We start from the raw sequence: 21,357 nt of genomic DNA on the forward strand, positions 1-21,357 counted from the left end.
TGGTGGCAGTGGTTTTACAACAAACTACCAACATTTTTCCCGACCGCAAACACTGGTAGCAAAATATCACGTGAGCCATGTTTTTCAAAATGGCATCTGAGCCCCCTTTGTTTAAACAGGTCCCGGTCTTCTTTTTTCTTTTTTCGACATTTCTTTTTGGAAAAGTCCTACTAGAGTTTGTCGTTGTGCGCCAAACCAGGTTTGGTCCCTTTGCTCCTATGCCTTTGGCAGGCTTCTGGACTGAAGACCGCCTCTGGCGCCAGAGTGTCTGGGGTGATCAGAAGTGAGGGAGGTGTCTGAAACTCCCTGTGCTTAGTCTCCTAGGAGACCCAAATGCACTCTGCGTGATTGGCTGGCGGACTGTCCAGCAAGGAGAGCCACCCTGCTGGGTGAGTGGCAGCTATGCTGGAATGAATGGGAGAAAACTGTTTAAAAGGCAAGTCTCTTGGATTGAAAGGCAGAGTCGACAATTGGAACGAAAGAACTGATGACGAGCTGGAAGAGGACGGCTGCTGCAAATCCTGGACCGTTGGTTCGCCTGGTGAAGCCCTGCTGCAGGTCCGAATCGCCATGTTCATCTCGACAGAGAAGCCCTTCAAGGACGACTTCTCCCTTTAAGTTGGTGGGACCAATCAACTCGTAAGCCACCTGGACACCGTTCTTGGAGCCGGTTGTATTTTCCTCAGCGTGCTGCAGGAAACAGAATAACCAAGGGGAAGAACACCAGTTTGTGTGCTTGACGACAGCTACCGGAATCAAAGAATTGCCAGTTTGCCAGCGTTGTGTCCAGTCCCCATGCAGTGCAGGAGTCCCGACGTTGTCCTTGTCCCCACGACGGAGGCTCAGGAACAGCGAGATCTGCAGGAACTGCCAGGAACAGAAGTCTTCAGCTGCATCTTTTTCTTCAATATAAGGTACTGTGAAAACCCAACCAAGAGAACTTAACTCTCACTGCGAAAGTGTGTGAAACTTTGGCAACTTGCAGGCCTAGTCAGCTTGTGACCCGACACATAAATCTTTCTTCAAGGAACTACTTCTAAGAACCATGGCAAAGACTTTTCCGTTTAACTACCAGAATCGTTTTTACCTATACAAGACTCTAGCCCATTGACTTTGGCCTATTTATTGTATTGAATCAACTTCTCTGGTGAACTCAAACTATTTGCACTGTTTAAGAGTAACTGTTAATATTAGTTTTTATCTTATGCCTTTTTACTCCTACTTCAAATGCTCTGAATGCCATTTTGCTTCTACTTCAAAGTAGTTTAAATGTCGCAGAACCGAATGGTGTGAAGTACTGTAGTATATTTTTGTGTGATAGCGATTGCCTCCTTTTAGTGAACGTTTTCTAATTGACTGTAATAATTAAGTGTTTTACCAAGAAACTCTGACCAAGTGGTTTGTTTGTCAGTTGCCGCAGAGACTTGAGGGTGTCTTGTTCCTCTTTGGTGGACGTTAGGGCGTCCTCTACTGCTTTGCTGAATAAAACTGTCGGTTCCACTGGCATGTTAAGTAACGTAGCCTGGGTCTCAAGCTGAAAGCCAGACTGGCGTAGCCAAGCATAGCGCTTGATTATGGTTCCTTCAGCGAGAATTCAGCCCGCATTATCTTTGTTGTCAAGCTTATTTTTGAGAATGCAGCTGGTAGTAGCTTTACAGTCAGCTGTCACCAGGGCTAGTTGAGACTTTAAAGGTTCGGTTGCAGATGCTATTAAGGTAGTTATTTCATCCCATTTATGTCAATTATAACTTGCCAACAGTGTAAAATTGTTGGCGATTCTAGTTTGAAAAGCTGCCGGAGTCGCTACCTTCCTTCCCATGGTATAGAGCTTTTTGCTCACCTTGTCTGGGGGAGCCTCAAAAGGCTAGTGGTGTCCCTGCCCTTTTACGGGTAGTTATAACCACGAGCGAATCCAGCTTGCAGATGTACAGATGTGCCTTGGACAGGGCTGGTGGCAACTCATAATTTCTTTTAACCCTTTCCTGCCAGGTAAACCGCGGTTACCGCGTTTGGCACGAATAGGTGGCCTGGCTCCAAAATGGCCATGCCACGAGGTTCTTTGTCCTGTCCTTTGGCCATCTTGCCCCTTCCCAAGTTCAGCCGACCCGAGTCAGTCCTTATTTGGGAATGCATTCTCCCGGGAAACGCCAAGCTTTCGTGGGGTTCTGCATGCCTTGTGTGTGTGCCTCCAGGATGTGGGCTGGGGTGTCTGTCCCCAATACACATCCTGGGTGCCAGAGAGTCTGGAGTATTGTGACTGCCTGGAACCACTGTGGTCCGTGATTGGTCCACGTATGGTATGCCTGTATGTGAGCAGATCTCCGATTGGGTCCTTTTTGTTTTTGGCGCGAATGAGATTTTGGATAAGAGAAGGCTCCAAACACCCATACCATGTCGATCTCTGGAGTTCTCACTGAACGAAGGATAGGATCCAAGTATCCTGAAACTAAGAAGCTGAGTCGAGGAACCGCTGGTGACCCGCTGGAAGGTTAGGCACCATGAGCCCGCTGTCGTCCCACTGGACCACTCTGCATCTGGTCGTCCTCGAAGGTCTGCAAAGACGCTTCCATCCATTGGAATAGTGGGACCAACTATTCTCGGCACCTTCATCAAACCCTGCAAGTAAGCCTTCTCAGAAGTGTCCCTGGGCCAACCAGTGGGCTGACCAGCTTATGGAGGACCTTTGCCCTGATACCACCACCTTTTGGAGGAGATGCACGAAACTTGGTACGTCACTAGCTCTGTGTACACCGCACTCTCACACCGAATTTCGTACACTTGGCGTTCACAGGTCTGGAGTAAAGTGAGTGCGCCTGAACCAGAGTCTACAAGGTTAGCTTGTCGCCCGGCCGTGGTGACGAAATTTGCAGGTGCACTGCTTTTGTGCCCCTCTTGCCCCTAAAGCCTGCTGCAGTGAAACTGAACTGATGCATCCATCAGGAGGGGAGAAATCGCCACTGTCCAGTTTGGGAATCATCACTTTATCTTCGTCGCTGAAAGTCGCAGAGGTGCGATATTGCCGCATTTGAACCTGTAACCGAAGTGGACTCGACAGCCAAAGTTTGTTCCAGAGTGCGCCAGGAGTTGGTGAGTAATTGCAATCCTAACAGGTGGCCCCTAGCGCATCCATCCATTTTTTTGCACGAGTGGCCCCTGAAGGCCCCTCTCCTTTCCAGTGCTAGTGCGAACTACCAAACTATTCCCACTCTTGGAATCAACTCTGTCCTCAGGTGGAGGCTCTCCTGGAATGGGAACCTATTCTGCATCACAGCACCTGCCTTCCTGAGCTGCTAACGCCCCTACAAAAAACCCTGCTTTGCCCATTTGCACTACCACGTGTGCCAGCTTCGCAGTACATTTGAGCATTAGGCTTCCCTCATCTTAGGGATTGGACTGCCTTTCAGTTACGATTGTGTTTGATGCAGAAGGGCTTAAAGACTATTTGCACTGCCTGCTTCCTTCCCTGTTTAGGTTGTGGACTCATTTGGTGCATTCATCCTTTAGACCCCATTGGTCTTGTATATATGTATCTAGATAAGATTGTATTGATCTAAAAGTATTAGTGTGATTATTATTGTGTGGTTTCAAAGGCATTGCAATACATGTATTTGTATTTTTAATAGATCTACACCAGTCTGGGAGTGATTCGCAAGTATCCTTTACTCTGTGCGCTCATTGATGTCTTTCAGTCACCCTCATTCCTCCCGAGACCTAGTCTTGACCGCCGCCAATGCTACCTTGATTGGTCTTGCTAGTCCAGAAAGTTACCCTGTTCCAAGAAACTAGGCTGGCCCTCTGAACCTCTGCCGACCAGGTCAGAGTTCAGAAATCCATCTTAACAGGCGTCTCCAAGGAAGGTTGAATCCTTATTTCGACAGACTGTAAAAACTGGGATGAATTGAGAGGCAGCCTTCTTGTCTCCCAAAATGTCTTCCACAAAGTTTTTGTCTAGCTGGGTTTCTTGTGACTGGATACCAAAGTGTTTAGGCGCCTTGATTAACATGTCATTATGGAGAGGCTGATTATCCACTGGCAAATCGGCCACTGGCAAGTCCTGATGAATAGGCGAGGCTAGGGTATACACCTCATCTTCATAAAAATAATTATCAGATTGCTGATGGTCCTCATTATCACCTTTGGTGTCTGTAAGGACGTCATACAGATCACCTAGTTCTGGTTGGACAGGTAGTGACTCAGGAGTCGGAAGCCGGAGGCTGGGAGCTCCAAGCCTCAGTAGTAGGAGGTGGAACCTGAACGTTTTGGTAAGCTTGAGGTTTTCTTTTCCCAAAGATATTGGCCATAAAGGTCATTCTCATCATGACCCGGTCTATGTCTTCTGCAGTCCATAGGGCTGAACTGGGAATGACACCAGGGTACTGAGGGGTAGGGACTTGTCCTAAGGGTCTAGGATGGCCTTGGGGTGTGGATGGGCCCTTGTTCTGCAAGGCTTCAACCAAAGAACACTCCTCTTGTGGGGCAGACAGTGTTTCCCTAGTAGGTGTGGATTTGTCCTTATGAGAATTATCTTTATTATTGGAAGAGCATTTCTTGGAATGAGTAGCCCTTAGCAGGCTATCGGGGACATTTTTTTGACTAGGTGCGATAAACCAGTCTTTCGAGCCCACAGCCAATTTCGACATATGTCGACTTTCGGTAATGGGACGGACTTCCGCCTCCTCTGCCGACGTTTGGTCGATGATGTTTTAGAGACAGTGCCTTTCAATTTCCGGGTCCTGTCCTCGGGCGATCAGGACCTAGAATGCCGAGAGGACAGGGATTCTATAGACCTCCCCCTTGATGCCGTACTTGGGCAGTTGGTCGACGACATCGACTCATTGCCCCGGGATGTGTGTTTAGTAGCGGGGGGTAGTGGAAGAGCTTTTGCAGCCGGGTGTCGTCCCCGTAACAGAGCCGCCGGCCTATCTCTTGGGGTCGGGGGCCTGCTTTTGGGAACCTAACTGTTCCCCGTCACCCTCGCCGCCCGAAAAGACGGAAACGCTGCCATCACTGGAAGCTCCTTCCACGTCAATGGCAGCCTCGGCCTGCATTGCGTGATGGGCCCACCGATTGGTTCTTCAGTGTTTAAGAGTCTTCCTTTTGAAGAGCTAGCAGGCTCGTAAATGTCCCTTGTCGTGGTCCAGACACAAATTGCACACTCAGTGTTTGTCTATCCACAGGAATGTTTTATTACACGTGGGGCAGAATTTAAAAGGTGTTCCATCCATGTTTGGGAAAGGCAGCCAGGCGCGAAAGGGAATGGGTGGGAAAGGCATTCTACAATGACCGCCCCCAACTCTCCCTACTGTAGGGGCCTAAGCCCAGTGCCTAATCTGTCATAAGAAAATGCCGTTAGCCGAAATGGAACTCTGCCATAAGCGTTCGCTCACGATGGCTGACAATAAATCTGAGGGACATTGACGCGTGTAGGAATGGGTACAATGGACGTCACACTAGGCATACTAGGTATTACTGGCACGCCCTGTTGACGTCCCTTTGAGTTTCGAAAACAACAACAGTAATACTCTGCAGCTTCCACTAGATGTCAGGTATGCATGTGATCTAAGCAGATTCCACAAGCCACAGACATATAATACATTACTCGCCATAATTGTATTTCTGATGATTGTATCTGCTTAGATTCACATGCTGTGCATAGGCCAACATCTAGTGGAAGCTGCAGAGTATTAAAGTTGTTTTCGAAACTCGAAAAGGGACGTCGAATAGGGCGTGCCAGTAATACTATCCCTAGTGTGACGTCCCCTGTACCCATGATCCCTCACGCGCGTAGGATCCTCAGATTGTATTTTTCCTGGCATGAGAAGTAGCGCGAGTACAGAAGCATCCAAGCAGATACGATAGACAAGTTTATGCGCCTTCTCTCAGAGGGGAGGAAGGGTGGGCGCATGAGAATCGAAGCAGATACAAGCATCAGAAATAAGATTACTGTCAATCTGCTTAGATCACATACTGTGCATAGATTAGTGAGCAGTGGAAGAAGGAGGTGGGATGTGAAAAAGTTCATGAGTGAATAAATGTCTTAGAGCCGCTTGTCCCACTTGTGCATGTGTCTTGGAATGAGTGTCAATGCAGTAGTGCTGAGGTATGTACAGAGCTCCATGTAGCTGCTTTGCAAATACTGTCTAAGGGGACATTTGCAATGAAGGCCAGAGTGGCTCCTGTACCTCTTGTGGAGTAAGCCCTGAGCGTAAAAGGCAGTGTTTTATCTGATGGGGAATAGCACAGTTGGATACATCGGACTATCCACCTAGAGATAGCATTCTTAGAAATGCGGTCACCTTCTCTGCCTAGCGCTATCTGTTTTCCTTAGCGGTCTGGTCTTGTCTACGTAATAGAGGACTGCTCTCCTCATATCTAGTGTGTGGAGTTTTACCTCAGCTGAGCTTTTGGGTTCTTGAAAGAAAGCCGGTAGCTCAAATGATAGGCTTAAATGAAATTTGGAGATGAATTTAGGTGAGAACCTAGGGTGAGTACGTAAAACCAGCTTGTCTTTGTGTACAACAAAGGATCCTGCACTGACAAAGCTTGAATTTCACTGCCCCTTCTTATGGAAGTGATAGCCACTAAGAAGACAGTTTTATAAGTCAGGTGTTTGAGACTAGATTTGTGCATAGAGTTCGAAAGGGGGTCCCATTAGCTTCGCGAGTACCACATTGAGGTCCCACCCTGGCGGCGGGTTAGAAATTGGAGAGTGGCGTCTCTTTACCCTCTTCCATAAATGCTTTTATGACTGGTACTTTCAACCATGAGACCTTATTGTGAGAGGACGTGTAGGCTGACAAAGCCGCCAGGTGGTCCTTTAGGGCGTTAGATACTAATCCTGCATCTAGCAAATGGAGCATTTAAGTTAGAATGTGTGATGGAGTACATTCTATAGGGTTGATCTGTTTAGTCTGGCAGCAAATATTACGAATCTTCTCCATTTGCCAAAGTAACAGTGTTTGGTTTTCTTGATTCTTTAAAGATATCCATGCATCTCTCTGGCAGGTTGAGATGTCCGAACTCTATGACCTCAGGCGCCATGTTGCCAAGTCCACTGAGTGCGGCTGCACTGTTAGTCCCTCGTGCTGGGAGAGTAGGTTGTACTGGCACGGGAGTTTGATGGAATCGCACATCGCCAGTTTGCGCAGATGTGGATACCATGGTTGTCTTGCCCACATAGGAGCAACTAGAATAAGCGTCATCTGTTCCTTGTGTATCTTGTTCACCACCTTCCTCATTAGCGGGGTTGGTGGAAAAGCATAGGCAAATATCCCTGACCAGTTCATCCATAGGGCGTTCCCCTTGGAGCCTGGCTGGGGGAACCTGAACGCGAAGTCTGGGAATTGACTGCTTTTGCTTGTGGCGAATAGGTCTATTGTGGGGAAACACCACTGAGAGAAGAGGTGTTCTACGACGTCTTTGTGTAGTCGCCATTCGTGTTCTTCTGGAAGGGGATCCCTGCTCAGAGCATCTGCTAGCGAGTTGAGATCCCTTGGAACATGTTGGAATGACAGGTAAATCTTCCGTTTGAGTGCCCATTTCCAATTTTCTGGTTAAGCTTGGACAAATTTGGCGAACGAGTGCCCCTTGTTTAAGTAAAACATCGCCGTTGTGCTGTCTGTTAGGATCTGCACTGACAGGTTGGATAGGAGGAGTTTGAATGCCCAAAGCGCTCTGAAGACTGCCAGAAGTTCTAGGAGCTTGATGTGGTTCTGAGCCACTGTGTGAGACCAGAGGCCCTGAGCTGTGTGCTGAAGGTAGTGAGCTCACCACCCTGCCAGGGAGGCATCTGTTGTGACGACGGCCTTTATCTCTGGATCATAGAAGGGTTTCCCCTTTCGTAAGATTCTCTCTTGTCCACCAGCGAAGACTTTGTACTAGTGTTGGCGAAACTACCACTAGATCGTCCCACTGACCACTTGCTTGAGACCACTGTTTCGCCACCCATTCCTGCATGGGTCGCATGCACAAGCGTGCGTAGGGAACCAGGTAAATGCAAGATGCCATCATGCCTAGCAAATGCATCGCTTTGCGCACCCTTATTTGGCGACCGGCCTGATATTGAAGAATTTGCAGCAAAAGATTCTGAATTCTTTCCTCTGATGAAAAGGCCAACCCCTCTTGGGTGTTTAGGACAGCACCTAGGAACTGTTTTGAGGTGCTCGACACTAGGCTTGATTTTTTTCTTGTTAATTGAGAAGCCCAATTTTAAGAGGAGGTTGATTGTTCTTTGAATGTTTAGTCTGCAAATTACGGGGGTTTCCCCTGTGATGAGAAGGGGAAAGGGTACACTGGGATTGCCTCCCTGCGTAGGTGCGCCGCCACCACCGCCAGTACCTTGGTGAATACCCTTGGAGCCGAGGCTATACCGAAGGGCAGCACCTTGAATTGGTAGTGCTGGCGCTTGTTTTGAAACGCAAGAATCTTCTGTGCGCTGGGAACACTGAAATATGAAAATAGGCATCTTTCATATCCAATGTTGCCATGTAATCCCCTTTTTTAGTAGGGGGATTACCTCGTGGAGTGTAGTCATGCAGAATTTTTGTGGCTTGACATACTTGTTTGCAGGGCGCAAATCTAATACTGGGCGCATTGTTAGATCTTTTTTTGGCACAAGGAAGTAGGTTGAATAACTACCCCTGTTTACCTGGTTACCCGGGACGAGTTCTATGGCGTCCTTTGCAAGTAGAATGGCGATCTCCTCAAGAAGGATTTTCTGATGCTCCAACAAGTCTACCTTCTGTCTTGGAGGATGGTTGTGGGGGCACGCTAATAGTTCTATACCGTATCCTGCAGACACTGTGGACAGCACCCATCTGTCCGAAGTGATCCCCTACCATGAGTGGGTGAAGGTGGAAATGCGCCCCCCTACTGGGGATGCATGGGAGGGGAAACGAAGCAGAACGTCACTGTTTAGTAGGTGGCGTACCACCTCTGGCGGGGCTGCCTCTACCCCTAGTGCGGCCCCTGCGCTGGCCTCTGGTGAATCCCTGTGATGTTTGGAACTGATTGTTGCCCCATGAGGTTCCTTGATTTTGGTAGTAGTTGCAACCCCTCTGGGAGCTTAGGCAGCGAAAGCAGTGAAAACTATTATTTCCCCTCTGACCTGGGGGTTTATTTGTGAGTTGGGCGAGAGATTTTAGGGTCTCATACTCATCATTAGCTGTCTTTAGTGCCTCTTCCACTGCCCTGCCGCAAAGAACGTTCGGCTCTACCAGCATGTCTATAAGCGTGGATTGGGTCTCGGGTTTGAACCTTGGCTGCCATAACCAAGCGTGGCACGTTATTGCTGTGCCTCTCGCTATCAATCTGCCGGCATTATCTGCTGCATCAAAATTTGTCTTAAGGATGCATCCAGATACGGACCTTCCGTCTGCTGCAATTTGGGCCAACTGGCCTTTTAGTGGTTCAGGTGCATAGGCTACTAGAGCAGCTACTTTTTCCCACTGATGGCAGTTATAGCCTGCTAAAAGAGTGGTACTGTTAGCAATACGTGCCTGATAGGCTGACGTGGAGGCAACTGTCTTAACCCAGAGCATATATTCTTTTGCTCTCCTTATCGGGAGGAGCTTCTGAAGAAGCTAGTCGTGTACCTGACCTCTTTCTGGTGGTTGTTACTACCAGGGAGTCAGGTCTTAATTGACCCCTTATGTCCATGTGATCGGAGGGTGCAGCCCAGAATAATTTTTCCACTCGTTACCAGCGAGGGATGAATTCTGTGCTGGATCGATTTTAATATTGGGATAGCCTGGGAATGGCTCTCTTGTCCCCTAGGATTTCTTCTGCGAAATCCTCATCTTCTTGGACACCCTGTGTGTCTATCTGAAAATGAGCTGCTGCTTTAGCTAGTACCTCATTGAGGAGTGGCTGATTATCAATCGGTGAGTCATTCACCGGGGGGGGATCCCTAGGAATTGGGGAGTCTGGATTGTAGGCTTCCGCCTCATCCTCCTGTTCCTCTTCCTGGTCCTGGTCATCCCCATAATAAGAAACCCCTTTCTGGTCATCCAGCATATGTGTTTCTGTCTCCTCTCCATAAGAATCTGGATGGTAAGGTTCAATTAGCAAAGGGTGTTAGCAAATCCTTGCGCCGGAGCCTCAGAGCGGAGCCTTTTAGTAGGGGGTTGAAAGTCCTTGGACCCCGAAGGGGCATAGGTAGCTGGTGTGTTGGCATAGCTATGGAAATAGTTAGGATCTTTCTCATAGAAGTCTGCAAAAAAAGACATCCTTCTCATCACCCTATCAATGTCAGCTGAGTTCCATTCCTTGGAACTGGGAATAAGCCTCTCCTGTTCTGGTTCCTGAACCATGCCCATATCATGAGGAGTGGGAGGGACAATTTTACTCTTAGGAGTAGTGTCAGGGACCTTGGATTTCTCCATCACTTTAGGAGCTTTCTGTTTTTCTTAATGGTGTTCTGAAGGTTTCTTGTGTTGTTTATCCCCCTTCCCGTGACTAGAGGAATGTTTTACGGAGGTTTTAGGGGTTCCGACGCTTTGCGTCGAGATTCAGAGGTATAAGGAGGGCGCCGAATCTCGGGAGCAGACGCTACACACTTTGACTTGGGAGCATAGAGGTTGGAATCGTCTTCTGACGATCGAGCCTCTGGAAGTATTGGGAGTACGGCACCTTTTCCAACCGCGGACGGGTGGTCTTTGTCATGTGGCGATCGCGATGGGGAACGCCCAGAGGACACAATCGTTGGACCACTCTCTCTGTGCCTTCCGTTGCCGATCTCTCGACACGCGTGTCTAGTCACGGCTGGGGCTGATGTGTTTAGAGGCAGTGGTGTGGGTTGCGCTTCTGCCGCCGGGTGTTATCCCCATAACTGGGCCGCTGGCCAGTCCTCCGAGTTCAGGGGCTTGCGCGTGGGTGTCTGAAGTCACCCCTCTGCCCTCGCCGTCCGATACGGCGCCGTTGCTACCGTCGCTGAACGACCCTTCGACGTCCATGGCTTCTAGCTGCCTGGCGTAGTGGGCCCAGTACTTCGTCGAGCGGTCCTTAAGTGTATTTGGCTTGAAGAGCTTACAAGCTCGACACAGCCTCAGGATGGCCTTGTGGGAGACACAGATTGCACGTATTGTGCTCATCTACCCAGGAATACTTCCTGTTCCACTTCAGGCAGAATTTGAAAGGAGCGCTCTGCATATGTGTAAATATGGCAGCAGGTTGTGTATATGTAGGAAATAAATGTGGGAAAGTTATGACCACCCCCCACTCTCCCTACTTGTACAGGGCCGAGGCCAGAGGCCTTCCAAGGCCCGGGCCGAGGCCTTCCAAGGCCCAAGGTCCATCATGTAGTTTTCGACGGCTGGTTCCCTCGATCTTCGCTGACGTCGATCTTCGGCGTAAGATGGACGATAACAGGAAAAGTTTTTAACAATATTTAGGTGTAATTGGCAAATGCCAAGGGAACTCCGCAACATGCATCCAACTAGTATGGCCGAACAAACCAATCTGAGGGTCCTACACGCGTGAGGGATCGTGAGTACATGGGACGTCACACTAGGGATAGTATTACTGGCACGCCCTAGTTTGACGCCCCTTTTCGAGTTTCAAAAAACAACTGTAATACTCTGCAGCTTCCACTAGATGTCGGCCTATGCACAGCATGTGATCTAAGCAGATTCCACAAGCCTCATAAATAATGTGCATTCAATGCAGCTTCCATTTCACAGAAAGTTGAGAATGGGGTAACTATATGTGCTCAATGAAGGGATGCATTCGTGAAATATATTTGAACTGTGCATTTTTCCTGCAGGATGTCACATTTTCTTGCTTTTGATAGAGTGATAAAATGAAAGAGAAAGCAATACAGTGGTGTTTGTCCTTTGAAGAGAAGTTAACGTGTGTGATATTTGGTGGGGAAACCATTCTAAAATAAGAAACAAAGAGAAATCAAAGATTCATGCAGCTTAACCTGACATATTTCCATTTATTCATGAGTGACGGTTCATGACATTTTAAAAATCAAGTATACAGCATATGAAGTGATGGGTTCTAAACATGTCTGAAAATTGGTGTGGGCTTTGTCAAAGAATAAACCTACCATAGACCTGATGCTAGGAGTGAAACACATTCTATCCTTTCATATAATCCATAAACAGTATTACATTTTTATCTTGAAGGTTAAAATATTGTTAAAGAAGATCACACAGGTAGCATTTCGTAAGTGTTAGAATAAGAGTCATTACCAGATAAAAATGGTGTTTTAGACAGACCATAGATGCCAATCAGCAGAATAACAAGGAGAAAGAGACGTGTTCTTCTTAAAGAATCTGCCAAAATAAAAAACAGTGTAATTATAGAAAAGGTATTGCTAACATGACAGAAAAAGTGAACATAACACAGCACAAAATGCTTACCGTTTGTTTTCTGAGTAAGTGCTTGTGCCTTCAGGAAGCCCTCTGCAAAACCAGTTTTAAATGTGTCATGCTGTCCTTCTGGTATGTTTTTTGCTTTTACAATTTTGTCCAAGTTTTCAACGTCTGCACCTCTGTCCCTTAACAAAAGGCCCTAAAAGAAAAGGCACCCAACATTAATTAAAACCTGTCAGTTTACAGAGCATCTTATTTTATGCCTCTGTCAGTACATGTCTTACACAAGGGAAGTGCAGTGCAAGTTTTCATTCCAACTAAAGCACAGAATCTGTCAGTTCCATGTGTGCAGTCTCTGCCACCTGCCTCCTACTTAATATAGTCTACTCCACCCATGCCCTACCATAAGTCTCTACTATGCCCCTTCAAATGCAAACAGTCTTGTCCTTTCTCAAGGCTGTCCTGTTAGGACAGTTTTTCTGAACTCCAACTAAGGGCTTAGTAAAACCATTCAACTAAGGCAGTACAAGACTCCACTTTTAGCATAAGGCTGTACCACCCGAGTTCAGGGTAGCGTAGACAGAGAAGCCAGGTTTATCTTAGGAGGGAGAGAGGGCTGTAGAATCAGTACAAAGAAATTGTACTATACATATGGTTAGAAAAACACTTGCACAGTATGTATTGTAAAAAATAAAGGGTTTCTTTTATATACAAGCAGACCAAGCGATTCTTGCGTAAGTAAGTACCATCATAAAGAAACAACACTATGCTTTAAAAAGTACAGACCTTATTTGGAACACCCAACAGTATTTCTAGGGGGTAAAACCATAGGTTACTGTCTGATTAGTTTCCGTAATGCAAGGGTAGTAGACCCTGTCAGTTATGCAGTGACACAACAAGGAAATCACAGTCAAACAACTTGCAAATATACTTTTCTGAGTAGTGGAACACAGATTCAAGAAACAGTATACCTCTACTACCTTTGCGATAACACACCGTTATACTAGGTAAGACCTTTTTGGAGTAATACAATAACAAAGTTACTAACCGTAGTGACTACCTTACTCCTAGTCCATAGTCCCCTTTCCTCCATACTTGTGGGACATGCCATCCTTCGGGACGGGACCGGAGCACTTTTGTCAAAAAAGCAAAAATGAAAATCTTTTTTACGCGGGGTACCGCACGCGGCCGTAACCCTGCCCTCCTGAGCTCCACCCCGCGCATCGCCCTTCAGTCCTTTTCTATTGCCAGGTGTGCAACCCTTTAAGCAATAATAGAGGATACTTATTAGAGGGGACGGCGGGCGGGAGTATGGAGGAAAGGGGACTAGGTGTAAGGTAGTCAATACGGTGAGTACCTTTGTTATACTTCTATGTCCCGTCCCCTTTCATTCATACTTGTGGGAGATTCCCAAGCACACACCATAGGTAGTACGGGTGGATGGAAAAACCCATTTACAGGAATAAGTTCTTAAGAACAGCCTGGCCAAATTGAGCATCTGCCCTGCAGCTCAGGTAAAGCAGATGGGGAGGCCCAGAAAGCCACTTGGTGATGGACTCCCAAGGGACATCCTTTTGGAAGCCAACAAGGGACATACTTTAGGACTGCAACAGCAGTCGCTTTGCTATAGATTAGATGTGCATGGATGCTCTTGGGTGGATGAAGGCCTTGAATGCTTTAGGCTTCTGAAAATATGAGGCAATCCAGCGTGGAATAGTTGCTTTGGAAGCCGGTTTCCGCTTCAGGTCTCCTAATGTGAGAAAGTTATGAGGAGCTTCTGAGTTTACTCGTTCTATCGAGGTAATACTCCAGGGCTCACCTGACGTCCCACTTGTGTAAAACTCTCGGCATCAGATGCCATGTTAGGGAAGAAGACAGGGAAGGAGACCAATTGGTTCAACTGAAAATGTGCAACCACCTTAGGCAGGAAGGGAGGATGAGAGCGGAGCGCAACCGTATCTCTGTGGCAAGTGAGGAACGGATGTTCCACGGAAAGAGCTTGGAGCTCATTTATTCGCCTCACCGATGTTATTGCTATCAGAAGGCAACCTTACAAGAAAGGTACTTAAGATCGATTGTGGCCATGGGTTCAAATGGCTTATGGCATAATGACCTGGCGGGAAACGATGGAGACCCGCAAAATGCCTTTTGATGACTCGATTAGTCAATGAAAAGGAACAGCTGTCCGTGGACAGGTAGGCCACCATAGCGGATAAGTTTAGTTCTGCATAACATGACATGGATGCCAGAAACGGCCAGATGAGACACAAAAATAGAACGGTAGTCGACCAAAGCTCCCCTGGGATCAAGCTGTTTAGCTAGGCACCAATGACGAAACCAGAGCCTTTTGCTCCTGTACTGAGCCCTCGTAGAAGGCTTCCTGGCTGCTTGATAATGCGCACATTGTCCTTGGATAGGTCAAATTGTGTCAACGATTTGAACTCAGGCACCGGGCCATCAAGATGAATGATTGTGGGGAGGGGTGCCACATCTAGTGAATGCTCTGGTGAAGCAGGTCGGAAATCTGCGGCAATCTGTTCGGGGGAAGTACCGACAGATGCGGTAGTTCCGAACACCAGAATCTGGCTGGCTACCAAGAAGCCTTGAACAGGAGAGTGCAGTTTGATGTGCTCCTGAGCTTGAAGAGCAACCGATGGTTAAGAGGCAATGAAGGAAAGCATAAGCTTTCATGTTGTCCCACAAGATATCGAGGGCGTCCCCCAGGGAGGATGCTCCAAACCCGTCACTGGTTGCATAAAGAGGCAGCTTCTTGTCTGAAGAAGTTGCAAAGAGATCCACCTCAGGAGTGTCCCAGATGGAAAATGTTGGAGGACATTGCAGTTCATCTCCCACTCGTAACTGATGCTGACTGGCGACTGAGTGAATATGCGGCCACATTGATGTGACCCAGGATGTATACAGCCTGCAGCCAAACATTGTGCTGGATGGCCCAGTCCCAAATTTGTATGGCAACATCCACAAGTAGGGGAGACTTGGTGCCGCCCTGCTTGTTGATGTAAAACATTGCCACCAAATGGTCCGTGCAAACACAAACTACACTGCTGCTGTAAGGGAGGTATTCAAAATGGCCGCTGTGGTCCACAGAGACTAGGCCACCATTTTGTCAACACCTGGGGCGAACTGTTGCTCTCGACAGGGCCCGCCAACCGGAGCATCAGTACGGCACGCATGGCGATCCTGAAACCAGAGAAGGACCGAGTCTAGGACGCTGATCTCTGTGCATAAGGGACCGGAGCTTTCCCCAGTACCGATAAAGACTTGGCGGTTTAGGTCCTCGCTTTCGCCATTTGTGAGTTCCGCGTCTGTAAAATTCCTTGCCATCAAAAGGGAGGTCTAGAACTTTGTCTTGCACTTCCTTTGAGAACTTTGTCGCGTGAAGCCATGCCTGGCGAGAGGTTTCAACCCCTACCATAAGGCCTCGAGCTGAGGAATCCACGTGGTGTGCCGCAGCCTCCAGTAGATCCTGCGACAGTACTCTGGCATCCGACAACCCGGCTTTTAAGTCTTCTAGCCTATCCGCAGGAATGCACTCCTGGAAATCAGCCAACTCTCTCCGCGACCTCTGATTGGCTGCTGCCAGGATGAACTTGGTGTTCGCTTGACGAAGCTGGAGCACCGAATTGGTAAAAACATTCTTGCCCAGGGAGTACAGCAGTTTATCCTCCCTGGATAAGATCTGATCCACTGCCGTTGAAGATGCAGAGGACGGCTTGGACTGTAGGGTGGCTGCAGCCACAACCGTCGAGGATGGGAGCGGACAAGCCGATAAGGCTATTTCCTCAGTCAATTCTCTTGTTGATGTGTAGCCCAGTGTTGGGTTTTTCCCAAACCTTGCGGGCCTCAGCCAAGAAGTCCTTCTGGAGGAACAGGCGGCTACGCTCTTGAGGTGACAGGGTAAAGGCTCCTGAAAGCACCGCCTCCTGTGGAGCGGGGGCCGCAGGTACTGGAATGTCATTGAAGGCCATCTTATCCAGGACCGGTTATAAAATGCTCTCACCGAGCGGGGCTGCTCATCGCTGTCCTGACCTGCTTGCGGATCCTCCAACGAGTGTCTCCTCTATAGGAGACAACTCGGGCAAGGGAGGAAGAGGCGGAGGAGGTCCAGAAGGAAGAGGTGGTGTCACCACCGGAACCTGCAACGGAGCAGCTGGGGCTGAAGGCGGGCCAGGAGGCTCAGGGTATAGTTCCCTGAAAAGACGTTTGAAGTACGCCTTCATAGGGTCAGAGTGCATGAGCATCTGAAATTTCCCAAAGAACTCATCCTCAGCCGAAGGCTTTGGCATAGGCCGCTTGTGAGGGGTGTACCCCCATGAATGCAAGGAGAACAGTTGCCATGAAGGCCCACCACCGGCTGGGTCCGCGTAAACCAGTGGAGCGGAAGCAGGAGGTAGCAAGACTGTATGGCAGCGGTGCCTGGGCACGCCAGTCAAGTGATGGGCGGAACTGATTTTTGCTGTCCACCTGATGTGGAAAATGCTGCTCAGCCCCAAAAGGAATGCTCACAGCACCAGACGGCGTGAACGTCGGGGTAAGGGAGGTATACAAAATTGCCGCTGTAGACCATGGAGGTTGGACCGCCATTTTGTTGCCACCTGAAGAGTACTGCGTCACATGTTGAGATGAGGCTTCTGTCTCCTCTGGGGAGACAGAGGACTTCAACAACACTTTAGCCTTGACACAAGGATCCGCGGCAGAGCCGGTACTGGGTGTTCTTGGATATTTACTGGAAACCTTAGAACCCGCCACAAACTTAGCCTCCAGCGGAGGAACCTCGGCAAAGCCAGTAGTGGAGGTGTAATGGTCAGTGACCGCCCTCCTTGCCCCATCGACAGAACTGGTACCACCACGACCCCGAGCGTGGGACGGTTGAGGAATATAGCTCACGGATAAGACCTTCAAAGGGGGTCTCTCGGTGCAGACCCTAGCCTCAATAAGAGGAGCCTCGGGTTTTAACCCAGTACGTAAAGCTCCCTCGAGAGGGGCCTTGAGCCGAGACTCGGTATGGAAAGCTCCAGAAACTGACACCTCAGGGCATACCCCGGTGACGGTGTGGAAAGCTCCAGAAATGGAGACCTCAGGGCAAACCCTGGTATCCAGCGCCACAGACAAACTGGGCTTAACCTTAGCCCCCAAATGGGAAACCTCGGTACAATGTCCAGTACTGGCAGGTCCACTTCGGGAAACCTCAGAAAACTCTGGTATGCCTATTAGGCCCTTGGGGCACCTCAGGAGAACCCCTGGTGACAGAGCTACACGAGCCCCTCCCGGACCTGGAGGACCCCAGTGTGATGCTGGAAATGCATCGGAGGGACAGGGGTTCCGTATCCTTGTCCTTTACTGTTTATCATCATGTGTTCTGTCATATTTTCCGCGCAGGAGTTCATGTAGGACTCCTGGCGGTGCAGCTCTCTTTTGGGTTGGTGTACAGACCCATGCATTACCCTTATGCCACCCATGGGTGGGGGTACAACCCTGTGCCCCTAGTGTATGTTTTTGGGCACCTGTGTGTGGGCCACAGAGCAGGGTATGGGCTGGTGGCAGCACCGTGCTGAATTGACAGGTGCCCTGAGCGTCTTCCATTTTGGGATGCCCAGGCCCTGTCATTGGAATCAGTAGATTCCTGATGGAAACAAGATGGCTCCCGTGGCCTCTTGCCTTCCATCACCTGTTGCCTTGGTTTTCCCAAAGTTTCGGGAAGCCCCGACTCTGTCCCTTCCTCCTGACTGGCTGTTGGGTGGAGGTTCATATATGGTAGTGTGGGGAAGTGCCGACCAGACTGGCTGGAGCCTTCCCAACGACCGTTTGTTGTGGGTACGCCTTTGGGTGGGACCTGGATGAATGGAGTGTGTGACTAATACGCATTCTGTGTTGTGGAGGTCTAGTATCTGGTGTTTGACACAATGGCTAAGAAAGCCCCGCCCGAAACTGGTATGAATGCAGTGTGTAGTGTTGAATGGCGTGGTACTTGCCGAATACACTCTGTGTTGTGAGTGTCTGGATGGAGAAGAATGGCCTGCATGCACTGTGCGCCTGATTGGCTGACTGCCTGAATGCCCTTCTGAGTGATTGGTTGCCCGAGTGTGACCCAGCAGAATGAATGGTAGATCAACAGTATATCTGGGGGCCTCTCACTGCTAGAAATCGTTCAGAAGCTGGATTGGAAACTGACATTGAAACTGAAGCTTAACCTTGAAGCCCTGCTGGAAGAGAAGTATTGCTGTGGCTCTACTTCGTCGATCTGAAAGCTGCTGCGTCTACAAGAACTGATCCAGAGAGGACCTGGTTAGGCGCCCTCTTTCCAAGCTACGAGGGACCATCATGCACTGCTAACCTTCGCCGAAGTGCTCTGGAAGTTAGCCTATGAAAGACTGTCAGCCGGAGACGGGGACCGCCGACGAGAAACGAAAAGAAGCACTGGACAGCCGTCCCCCATTGTCGACCAGGGTTCACAGGTTTGCTATAACCGCTGGAGGTCCGTCGAAGTTAGTTGTCCAGAAGTGGGGACTGCTTGAGGCTGTGCCGTTGACGACTGGAGCCGCAATGCTCCTTTGCCTAAGACATTCGATTCCTCAACGCACTCGTCCGCACCGCCGACCACCTTATCCCGCCGGAGAAGGCCAGGTCGCTGACGTGCTGAGGAGCATCTGCCGGAGGGTTTCCCGCCACCCAAAGACCATAGAGCCGTCGGACGACTCGATGCCCTTGCTGGGCCACAGTTCTTCACAAACTCTTTGCGGTCCTGAACTATTGACATTGAGGTGCCCCACACGCCTCATCCTTGCAGGACGTCGACGAGCACCGTCAGGACCGAAGCTGCTGCCTCGACGCCAAATTCACCTTCTTCGAGGCCCATCGACGATCTGTGGCTCCTGCTTAAAAGGGAGTCACTCAAGAAGGATCCATCGATGCCTCCTCGAGGAACTCTGCTATTCCAGGTACATTTGAGTGGTAGAAACACTTTAGAAGGAAATAAGACTCATTGAACGATATATGGACAGGGCTTGTAGTATATCTTTATTTTACAGGTTGCCCAGGTGGGGGGGGGGGGGGGGTGTCCACACAGAACTGTGTCTAGGTAACGGGGCCAGTATTCTGCCAATTGTTCTATCCAAATGCTTTCCTCCTATGTCTATTGTTGGTTACCTTTATTAATTCATTTGTGTGAATTTGACCAGAGTACAGTTGATGCACTTTAATGAATGTTAAAGGACATTTGTACCGCGCACTATCACCACCGGAGTCGTCCCCTGGCGCTCTGGTGGCTCTGAAAGAGGAGGTGAGGTTGAGTTAGTGGGAGGAAGCAGGAAAAGTGCAAGAGAGCAGTGATGTGCTGTTGGCGGCCACAGCCCGGTGGGTCCGTTGGCTGGGCCTGGGATGTTTGCGGCCGGTAGTCGTCGTGTACTGTTGTGCAAGACTATGTGTGTTTTTGTTTGTTGTTGCAATGTAGTGAAGTTTGTACAGTTTGTTGTGCTGTAGGTTTTGGTTGTGTTTGGTTTGGAGTATGAGAGGTGTATGCAATGCAGAAAGGGAAATTGTTAGTAGGGTTGGTTAGTTTGCGTCTCTATCCTGAATTGAGGCGCCCGGCTTGCATAGTCTCCCCTTATGCGGCTCTTACCTGATCTGGGTCCGACTGGCAGACAGGGTTCCTTACTCCTCTGGCCCCCACCTCTAACATGCTCTCTAATAGCTCCCCTTAACGTCCCTTCCTACTCCTGTGGCCAGTGCACCTGCCTATGTCAGCCACTCAGGTAGTGTGGTGATAAGCCCATATCCTGACAATTCCACGCTACTGTGGTACCTGGCGGTAACTAAGGGGGTGGGCGAAGGTGTTGGTGGGATTGTCTGGGATAGTTGACTCCGTCTCTGTGCGTGCCGCCTGTGTTCGAATCTATCCGGAGTCACCCGTCCAGGTGCCGTGGGAGCTACCCTCTCGGGATTGGGATGTCGTGTCCTTTCCGGCTTAATCGTCCTTTTTCCGGTTTTGGTTTCCAGATTTAGTCTGTGGTGTTGAAGAGCCAGGTTTTTAGGGATTTCCTGAATTTTAGGTGATCTTCAGTGTTTCTCATTTCTTTTGGGATGTTTTTCCAGGTTTTTGCGGCTAAGTGGTAGAAGGAGGTGCCTCCAAGTTTTTTCTTAAGGTATGGTTTGAGTTCCAGGCGGATTTCGTTGCTTGATCGGAGGGGTCTCGTTGGTTTGTAGACTGTTATTTTCCTTTGTAGGAATTCTGCTTCTTGTCCGCTGATTGCCCTGTGCGTTATGCACATTGTTTTGAAGGTGATGCGTTGTTTTACTGGGAGCCAGTGTAGTGTTTTTAGGGCTGGAGTGATGTGGTCTCTTCTGGATAGTTTGAGGAGTAGTCTTGGCTGCTGCATTTTGGATCTGTTGCAGATTCTTTAGGAGGTATTCTGGTATTCCGAAGTAGAGGCTGTTTGCATAGTCGATTTTTGACATGATTAGGGCGACGATAGTTAGTGTTTTGTGCGTGAAGGAGAGGAAAGGTAGAATTTTTCTTGCCGTGTGGAGGAGAAAAAAACATTTCTTCACTGTTGCATTTATTTGTGGTTCCACGGTTAGGGTATTGTCCATTAGGACTCCCAGAATTTTTACTACCTTCGAAGGTGCTGGTGTGTTTCCCATTTCCGTAGGCCATGGGATGGTGGTTTCGTTCTCTTGGTCTTTGGATACAATCATGATTTCTGTCTTTCCTGGTTTGATTTTTAGGTTGTTGTCATCCATCCAGTTGAAGACTTCTTTTAGACAGTCGATTAGGGTTGAATGGTCGGCATCGGTGTCTTCGATTTTGTAGATGATCTGAGTGTCATCCGCGTAGTTGTAACATGTAATGTTGTATTTTTTGAAGATTCTGATGACCGGAGTCTGATAGATGTTGAAATATAGTGGGGATGGTGAGGATCCTTGTGGCACTCTACAGTCGTTAACTCGTGGAGTGGATTTGAAAGGTTTGATCCATACGGTTTCTGTCCTGTCTGTTAGGAATGATTTGGTCCAGCGTAGTGCT

At 48.8% G+C, this 21,357-nt stretch overlaps 1 protein-coding gene across 1 annotated transcript in view; it reads right to left on the reverse strand.

Moving 5' to 3' along the window:
- Positions 1-21,357, reverse strand: part of YME1L1 (YME1 like 1 ATPase) — a 1,167,043-nt gene that overhangs the window by 770,294 nt on the left and 375,392 nt on the right. Inside the window, exons 6-7 of the mRNA XM_069648114.1 lie at positions 12,366-12,516; positions 12,195-12,278 (exon numbers count right to left, since the gene is read on the reverse strand). Coding sequence (XP_069504215.1) covers positions 12,195-12,278; positions 12,366-12,516 — 235 coding nt within the window. The remainder of the gene's footprint in view (positions 1-12,194; positions 12,279-12,365; positions 12,517-21,357) is intronic.

Source organism: Ambystoma mexicanum, chromosome 2q (assembly GCF_040938575.1).
Source record: "Ambystoma mexicanum isolate Mex_15411 chromosome 2q, UKY_AmexF1_1, whole genome shotgun sequence".
NCBI lineage: Eukaryota > Metazoa > Chordata > Amphibia > Caudata > Ambystomatidae > Ambystoma > Ambystoma mexicanum.